Consider the following 9705-nt stretch of genomic DNA (forward strand, 5'->3'; position numbering starts at 1 on the left):
CCTTATCCAAACAGTCAAGTCTCTCATGATCAGCTCAAAGGAGCCAGACCCACTGTTACAGAGAGAGAGAGGGACAGCATAGAGAGAGGAAAATGAGAATTTAGCCTACCAGCAGAGTTTCCTAAGGGGCACTACCATCACTATGCCATCTACCTATCAATAATCAATGTCCTATCAATATTTAGCCATAACTCCTCATGTTCTCAAGCCTAAAGAGAATCTGTTATTTTTCATCAAAACGTTAAAGGTAAAAGCTTTGAAAAACAGCGTTCAAATCAAGTTGTTTTACTTCCTGCATTTCTCTTCGACATGATTGTGTGGGTCAAAGACTATGAACATGGAGCTATCAGGGAGAGATGGAGACATCCCTGTAGGTCTCAGTATTTCACAGGCCAAATGTAACACCATGTGGGAGCCAACCCGTTAGACTGACAGTGTGAAACAGTGTAAACAAACCCTGCTACTTCGGCCTCGACTGGGTAGGGCAGAGCTAAGGCACGAGACTGGTTGAGAGAGTGCACAAATAGGACTGATTCCTCTAGCGTGTCTGAGGGGGGCCTATTTCAATAATGCGGTTTGTCGAGTGTCAAAGAGATGCTTGTTTCTTACTCCTCGACCATGAAACTGAATTTGTCTTGCCAGGTTTATTTATATTCCTGAGAGCATTCTTGAACATTACCAAAGTCACATGGTCACCGTGGATAACATGAGCCAAGAGGGGCCAAGTGATCAGTTCCCACATTCTGAAACAACAGCCAGAGACAACAAGGCTATAGTTCCATTGTTACTTTATGCATCCTCCATTCTATCTGTCAGACATCAATCGGAGAAAGTGACCGTGCCCCTCTCTGCTCCTGAACTGTGGTGATTGAATTGTAGAATCGGTGAGTGGCATGTGGTGGTTCTACTGGTAGGTGTCAGCACATGTCTGTTGCTGGTGGGACCCTGGCCGGCCGGCTGACACCAGGGCACTTTGGTACTGGTGGGGTTGTGCAACTTAACATCATAGGTGCTGTGAACTTTGAGTGCCTTGTGTTCAGAAGGTCTAACTTCTCAAGGCTCTCATTCATCTCCTGCCATCCCTCTTGATTTGAGTGACATTTGGTTGTCATATGATACAGCTTATTCCAATGAGGCCTGAACTGGAGCTGGATATATACTGACCCGCAAGACAAGTCTTTTGTCAGTTTTTGAATCTTGTATCAGTTTTGCCATGAAATAAGTACATCCCACTGCACAACACAAAGTAAACATCCCACAGAACAGGTTCTCTCACTTTGTGGTGACTGGATTTGCCCTGGGGGAGGGGCGCACCTGATTACAGTGAGTAATGCTTACCTTGTCTGTAAACATGCAGTCAATTCCGATCCAGATACTTAGGATCCAACAACTGGAACCTGGTGTCCTCTGTTGTGTCGGTTTCAACTCCACATTTTCAAACAGAATATTTTAGATTTGACAATATGAGTCAAATCTAAAATAGATCTGAGTGATAAAATATCTTGTTTACTAGCCTCCATCCTAGTGTGAGAGTAAAATAAAAACATCTAGAGTTCAAGTAGAATATCATTGAGGGGTTGGAGGGTCGAGGGGAAACGTCAATACATCTTATGGGTTTGATGCAAAGAGAGCAAGTTGTTGCCACATAACTCCCACATGTAGAGTAGGATACCACCAACACACACCTCCCAGCAGCCCAGTGAGGGTGGGTGACGAGTGGTGACAGCCTAGTCTCTTGGTATTTAATGAGAGCATGTGAATTATTCAGCCCACAGCCCTAAAGGGGCGAGGAGATGGGAGGCATCATTAACTATTCACACCCCACAAGTAGCCTGGTTTAGAACAAACTCACTGACATACACACATACAGTGCCTATAGAAAGTCATCGTACCCTGTGAAATCTTTACCTTTTGGTCACATTACACTGTGGAAATTAAAATAAATCAAATCTAACTTTTTTTTAGCTGTATGTACACATAATAACCCTCATCATCAAAATGAAAAAAAACATTTTAAAAATTCTGGACAATTATTAAAAATTAATTAGTGAAATACCTGGTTTGGTTAAGTGATCAGCCCCTTAGAGTATAACATTATAAACTTGCTCAGGTGCAACCAATCAACTTCCAGATCAAACACCAGGCTAATTGCCCCCCACCTGACATCAATTGTAGTGGTTTCGATTACTTCAGAATAAAACCAGCTGTTTCTTGAGGATTCCACTACTAGAAGTGCATGGTTCTGCAAAGAATTCACCATGGTTGGAAAAGTACTTTCAAAAGGCCTCCGGGATAAAGTTGTAGGAAGGCACAAGTTAGGTGAAGGCTACAAAAAGATTTCGAAGGCTTTAGCTATCCCTCTGAGTACCGTTCAGAGCATCATTAAGAAGTGGAACGCGTATGGCACCACCAACACCTTGCTTAGATCAGGCCGTCCATCCAAACTGGATGACCGAGCCAGGAGGACATTGATCAGAGAAGCTACCAAGAGTCCAAAGGCAACTTTGAAGGACTTACAAGTCTTTATGGCTGGGACTGGTTTGTCTGTGCATGTGACAACAATCTCACAAGCTTTACACAAAGCTGGCCTGTATGGCAGGGTAGCAAGAAAGAAGCCTTTTCTGAAAAAGTGCCACAGTCAGTCTTGTTTGTGCTATGCAAAAACACACCTGGAAGATTCTGTTGCCATGTGGAAAAAGGTTTTATGGTCAGACGAGACTAAGATTGAACTTTTTGGACTGAACTCCAAGCGCTATGTTTGGTGAAAACCAAACACAGCACACCACCCGTGAAGCATGGTGGTGGCAACATTATGTTGTGGGGATGTTTCTCTTCAGCGGGGACTGGGCAATTGGTCAGGATTGAAGGGAAAATGGATGCTGCCAAGTACACCCAAATTCTTGAGGACAACCTGCGTCCCTCTGCTAGACAGCTGAAGATGGGCAGGTCATTCACCTTCTAACACGACAACGATCCTAAACATACCGCCAAAAGAACAACGCAGTGGCTTAAGGATAGAAAGGTGCATGTCCTTGAGTGGCCAAGTCAGAGCCCTGACTTAAATCTGATAGAAAATCTGTGGATGGACTTGAAGAGAGCAGTCCATCGCCACTCACCACGGAATCTGACTGAACTCGAACAATTCTGCAAGGAAGAATGGGCAAATATTCTCCAATCTAGGTGTGCACAAAAAAGGTGGCTCTACAAAGTATTAAATCAGGGGACTGGTGACTTTTCCAACCCTGTTATTCTTGTTTTTCATTTTTTATACATTTTCAGAACTGTCGCCTTTGATGTTGTATGGCTAAATTTGTACATAAAGCTGGAAAAAGTAGTTTTTTTTAATGGATTTTGATTTCAGGCTGTACGACAAATATAGTAACTATTTCAAAGGGGCATGATAACTTTCTATAGGCACTGTACACACACACAGGTTGGATATCCCATCACTTCCCATCTGTTTAGGCCTTAAGCTTAGACTCTGAGGCCAAGTGAAAGATTCTGCCCTCTCTTAGTCTTGGCACGAAACAATCATAAGTCCCCAGAACATAAGACATGGTTGTCATATGATACAGCCTATTCCAATGAGGCCTGAACTGGAGCTGGCTCTAAACTGACCCACACGACAAGTGCTTGTTTCAAACATCTGGTGTAAGAGTTAACAAAGCTTTCAGTATCATGGCCATTCAAAAGCCCTAGAGTGATTCTTGGCCGAACTTCAAGTTGGATAATGTGCTAACTGCATACAGTGCCCTGCGTAAGAAATGGGACAGTGAAACATTTTTCTTCTTTTGGCTCTATACTGATTTGGATTTGAAATAAAACAATACTATGAGGTTAATGTAGAGATTCTCAGCTTTTATTTGAGGGTATTTGTGTACATATTGGTTTCCCCATTAAGAAATGACAGCTCTTTTTATACATAGTCTCCCTATTTCAGGGCACCAAAAGTAATGGGACAATTGGCTCGACAGTTGTTTCTGGTAAGTCAGACATGTTTTCCACATAATTTGTGCGTGCATAAGAGAGCTGTGAATGCCTAGTATTGGTTCTAGGCTTTGCGTTAACCTTTGGCATCTGCTATTGGACCAAAACAAAAACAAAAACCTTAGGCTTGCCAAAATCAACACAGGCATGTAGACCAAGGAAGACTTCTACAGTGGATGACCGAAGAATGCTCACCATAATTAAGAAAAACCCCAAAACAACTGTCCCACAGATCAGGAACACTCTCCAGGAGGTAGCCTTGAATGTGCCAGAGACTAACATCTGCAGAATACGTCACCAGCCGAATTGCAGAGGCAAACCGAATTGCAGAGGTTTGCTAAAAAGCCTGCAGAGGTCTGGAAAAGGGTCTTGTGGACAGATAAGACAAATATTACCAGAGTGATTGCAAGGGGAAAGTTTTGGGAAAAAAGGATCAGCCCAAGATTTACAGCATACCACTTAACCTGTGAAACATGGTGGAGGGGTGTTATGGTTTGGGCATGTATAACTGTCTTGATTTATGATATAACTGCTGACGACAGCAGCAGAATGTACTTTGAAGTGTACAGAAACATCTTGCCTGCTCAAATACATGCAGGGCACCGTATCTCAGCTCTTAAACCCTTTCCCTTTCCTGCCAGTGTCAGACTGAAAAGCTCCCTCAGAAACAGGCCACACTAGGCACATAACATCAGCGGGTCCAAGGATCTGTCAAAAGCCAAAATGTTATCTGTCTCATGCCCTTGGCATCCAAACAATAACAGCTTACTACTGTTAATCTTATTCAGTTCAGGCAACTTGACCGAGGGAAGGATCTTCCTTATTCTTATGCCTTTCGGTCATGCCTTATCTTCAGTGCTGTCACTAATGGCTGATGGTAGAGGATGATAGCACTGTGCTGAAGATGCCCTTGTCTCTCAGACAGGGCCCCTCTTAATGTTGTCCTTCTCTGTCTTCCTCTGCTGACCCACTGAGTTAACTCAGAGCACAAATGAGCCCGGCTGCTTCTGCATCCGGACACTGGCTGGCCTAGATAGGAAGCAACTGGCAGTAATCTGGACTTTCAATCACACTGGCCACAGAAGCAGTAGTAAGTCAGGAAGTAAAGGAACCTCTCCACACACACACACACACACACACACACACACACACACACACACACACACACACACACTCACACACTCAGTAGTGTCTCAATGTGTCTCAAGGCAATTAAGGCTATTCATATTTCCTCTGGCAATACCAACCCAAAAACATCTTGTGGTGGAATTGCTTTCCATTTACCCTACTGTATCATGAATACAATTCAGTGAACTCTTGCTGACTGAAGTATTTGCCTATACTAATAGAAGACCATACCTCTGTTTAAGCAATTTAGAGAGAGGAAAAGGAGACGTTTTCTCCTCCAGACCTGAACTACTATCAAGGACAAACAGCAATATGTCAGTAGCTATGTTGGATCCAGTTAAGCCCAGTCACTCACTAAAAATATAGGGAGGGGGTGGGGTGGGGGGGCATTGAGTGCACACCAACTGTACACGTCATCTTACTAACTATGACCAACCCCTCCCTTCCTAAGAGCAGCTCATTCCAGAACACAAAGAGTTTAGTTGAATGGCCTAAATGCCAGCAGCGCTCCTGGCCACCATGGCTCTGACCAGCTGAATGGTGCTCATTGTGTCTCTATGGTCACTGGGGGCTTGCAGAATTGGGTTGTTATTTAAGAGGCCATTTGGCATGGCTCCGTACTCCTCCAAGCAACCCAACAAGAGGCATTTCCGCTTGGTACTGTGGTGGGTTTGTTATGAACCAGGGGCAAAATATGATTGTCACACACATTTTGAACTAGGGTAACATTTAAGGTGTTTAATATGATTCAACCCTTTTTAATGATGCAACATCTACCACTTTGGCAATTGTATTTAATTAAAACTTCAAAGGTTTAAGAATGATCCAAGAATAAAGTTGTGTCCTGACGAGAATGTGTTGATCAGCCCTCAATAATGAACTATAGTAACCTTCTACATATTGAACCCTCTACACAGTTTACACTTCACTTCCCTGTCCTGAGTTCTGGTACTGAGTTCTGGTATGTTCTGGTTAGATGAGACAACCGAACACATTGTTTGGTCTTTGCTGCACACAGACAGTCTGCATCATTGAGCCACTTCCTCAGCTGATGTGCAAAAGAGCGAATTAAGTGGTGGAGCAGGCATAGATTGATCTTATTGGTCGGCAGCGGATGAAGTGAGTTTCCCCAGCTGTAAGAATGCAGCCCAGGTGACAGGAGGGGAGGGGGGAGAACTGGGTCTTGCAATGATGTGAGTGCAAGGGCCAGCAGCTGTTCCAGTGGGAGGGGTAAGGGGCTGGGTAAGGGGGCTGTGCCATGAGCTGTAGAAGTGGGCACATGTGCACACACAAACACACCCCCAATTAACACATATGCACACACAGTCATCCATCTGCTATTTATATTGCTTACTTATATGCTTACCGGTTATACTGTTCATATTGTTTATACTGTTTATACTGTCCATACTGTATATTTTTTAGTACTTCTATTTTTATTTTATTGTATTTTAAAACTTATTGTATTGTTGCACTACTCTGTGGCACTGTCACTTTTGCATTTCACTGTATACTTGTATGCACGTGACAAATAAAGAATCTTGAATCTTGAATCTTGAATCACATAGCACATACAGTGTATTTCAGCAAGGTAAAGCTGTCACAGTGTCTTAAGATCAGGTCAAGCCTAGTAGAGAATACACTACTACATGATGTCAATGATGAGAATGCTTAATTTACACACATATGCTGCAGGTAGTTGATTGAGGCAACATATTGCAGTTACGGAGTGTGTTTCTGATAGGTAATGATGAATAGGCCGATGGATTTTCAGCTCAGTTCAGCTGGAGTGGCCAGTTACTCTTCATCTCAGTCACAAACCCACACAGTGAGTTGCAGCAATTGTGTAACAGCATTACTTAGCCAAAACCCCCTACATCCACTGGCATTAGCCAAATGTCATTCATACTGTAAAAGAGTGAAGCGAAACAAACAAGAACTGCACTAAAAGGCGCTTTGTTAAGAGTGAAATATTATAGTCATGACAAAGGGCACGAGATCTACTAGGCCGACTGTATGATAGGCTATTACCAAATCAGTTGCAACTGCAATTCATACTGAAGGTTGTAAATTCATATCAATAAATCGTAAAGCAAGAATGGAAAATACTTGATTACGGTCAAAAAATGATTGCTCAAACCAAGGCTCTCGCTAAAACCAAGGTGTCCAGCTGACAGAGACAGACTGACAGCTTGGCTTTGACATTCATAGACCCGCAATGTATGCATTGGCATATTTCACCTGCCATTTCAAGAATTGTCCAAGAGTTTCAATATCATCAAACATATTAAATGATTGATGTAATGCATTCATCATTCATTGATGAATGATACTGAGACCCAGACAGTCAGAGAAACCACGGCCACGTTCCCTTTGCCTTTCTCCTGTGTGCGGTGTCTGATGATGCTAGCTAGCGTACATGACGAGCAAAAGAAAGGGCTGGCAGACAAGCTAAAGACAGTTAGCAAGACATTTACTGAAAATGATTGTGTATCAATTAGCTACAAATGTTGTCATTTGCCTTGTACACTCACAGGATTGCAGAAATGATTGAAGACATTTTAGATCAACCAATAGGTACATGTGGTGAAATTCACTCCCTACCGGGTAGCAGGCTAGCTAACTAGCACATCCCTAGTCACCCCCCCTTACCTTCGGATAGCTCCAAATCCAACTCCGCCAATTGGTCTCTAACCTCTTTTGGTAGACCAGACAAATCCACGCCACGATCTGCCATGACTTAAGAAACAAAAACGAAGTGTGCTTCAAGTAAAATGTAATTTCTTCAGATGGAAAGAGCTTCTCTTAAGACACACAACATGCATTTGAGTGGGAGAGACAATCCATTCGCACGACTGGTCCCTCCGCCATCACGGGAGGAAGCTCACCAATGGCAATGAACAGTCACGTGATCTCGTTTACATCGGGTGAATGAATGAGTACTGTATGTATGAGGCTCCCTCCTGTGTTGATCAGGTCTTCCACCTTTACACTTAAATGAGGCTCAGATCATCTTGGAACCCAGGGTCTCATCTCTCGAATGGAGAGGCTAATTTAGTGAGACTAGACTCAAGGCTACAATAGGAAAAAGACAAGATTTTTAACATAAAGTTGGATATTTTAACATAATGATTGAAAAAAAAGTGTGTGAAAAAATTATTCAAAGACTGCTGATATCCATTAAGTATCATATTCTTTTATTAAAACTGCAGCACTGTAAGTGTTCATTGTATTCCACTTGGACATGCATGGAAAAGTAAATATATTCATATAGTACAGATATGTACAGTACAAGGACAATTTCAGAAATTATAAGTCCAACAATTGGGAGTGCGAATGAACAATTAAAGCAACTTTTGCATCGTTGCCTTCTCATAAATTGTTATTTTCTTATACAATTCTGTTACTTGTTCACAACTGTTAATATTTCCAGAAATAATAACCATAATGTCGATTCCCATGAAACCAATTCAATAATAACTTAATTGCTCTGTAGGAGTTCTGAACAGTCCAGCCCAAACACAGATCCTGCATACTCTGGCTAATACAAACAGCTGGGATACAGTCTTTTTTGACAGGATATCTGTAGATATTCAGTTGAAAAATTAAGAAATGGATGTCCAAAATAGATTCATTTCTATATTTCATCATTACAACACAAAATATATAATAGAAGTGTTTTATTAAGACAGGGATTTGTATAGTCCTGACATGCACACAATGCAGAAAACAAACATTTTAGGAAAAAAGTGCCAATGACAATAACTAACATGAAAGCTGAGTAAAGTCTTGTTTTTTTTCATTCCATATGAACAATCGTCTATAAGGGACTGCTAGCCGAAATATAGTGCCAGCGCAAAGTACAACACAATGCTAGGGTCACCATTGGGACTGTAGGACAAGAAGTTCAGTTGTTTGTGAGATGTGTCAAGTAGTTATTGAGCAATCCTTATTATGTATGCATATACAAGACAAAGAAAGAGCAATCTTGTGATGTCACTGAAATCCTGTGTCAGGACAAAGAGAAGCTTGCACATAACAAACAAAAGAAACACATATCAACAATGAACCTGCATATTTTAGTGCATTTAGACATGCCCTTATATGTTTGGACTGATACCTTATATGTGCAGTATTACACACTGCAAATACACACAATGTTAGATAGATGGGGGGAAGAGTTACATCAAAAAAAGGAACAAGAAAAGATTACCCCTTGGTTATGCCTTTTTCTAAAAATGGTTAAAATCTTGTTAAAATGGGAGGGATCCCTGAAGAATTGAAACTCTTCCAAGACTGCCACAGGAGTTCTGAAAAATGTCCCTCAAGGCTCCGACCCATCCCAATGAGACAACGTGTACTTCACATGTTTCTCCATTAGATGGCAGCAAACGTATCACTAAACACAAATACTGTTGTCACTTGCACGGGACACACTCCTGATTTTTAAAAGGCAGCTTCAATAAAATAAATTCTCTGCATAAAAAATAAAGTTTATCGGTTCTGTATGATGGCTATTCATTTGGCAAATTAACCAAATTAAGACAATTCATTTTTCTAAGGCTGAGCCATTGTTTTTCATGCAACCAA

The 9705-nt window shown here is 41.7% G+C and overlaps 1 protein-coding gene across 2 annotated transcripts in view; it reads right to left on the reverse strand.

Moving 5' to 3' along the window:
* dip2ba (disco-interacting protein 2 homolog Ba) overlaps positions 1 to 7973 on the reverse strand; it is a 39287-nt gene extending 31314 nt beyond the window's left edge. For both annotated transcript variants that reach the window (XM_083674606.1, XM_083674605.1), the window contains exon 1: positions 7768 to 7973. In XM_083674606.1, coding sequence (XP_083530732.1) covers positions 7768 to 7852 — 85 coding nt within the window. In that variant the 5' untranslated portion in view covers positions 7853 to 7973. The remainder of the gene's footprint in view (positions 1 to 7767) is intronic.
* Positions 7974 to 9705: the final 1732 nt, after the last annotated feature.

This window comes from Argentina silus, assembly GCF_951799395.1.
Source record: "Argentina silus genome assembly, chromosome: 8".
Taxonomy (NCBI): domain Eukaryota; kingdom Metazoa; phylum Chordata; class Actinopteri; order Argentiniformes; family Argentinidae; genus Argentina; species Argentina silus.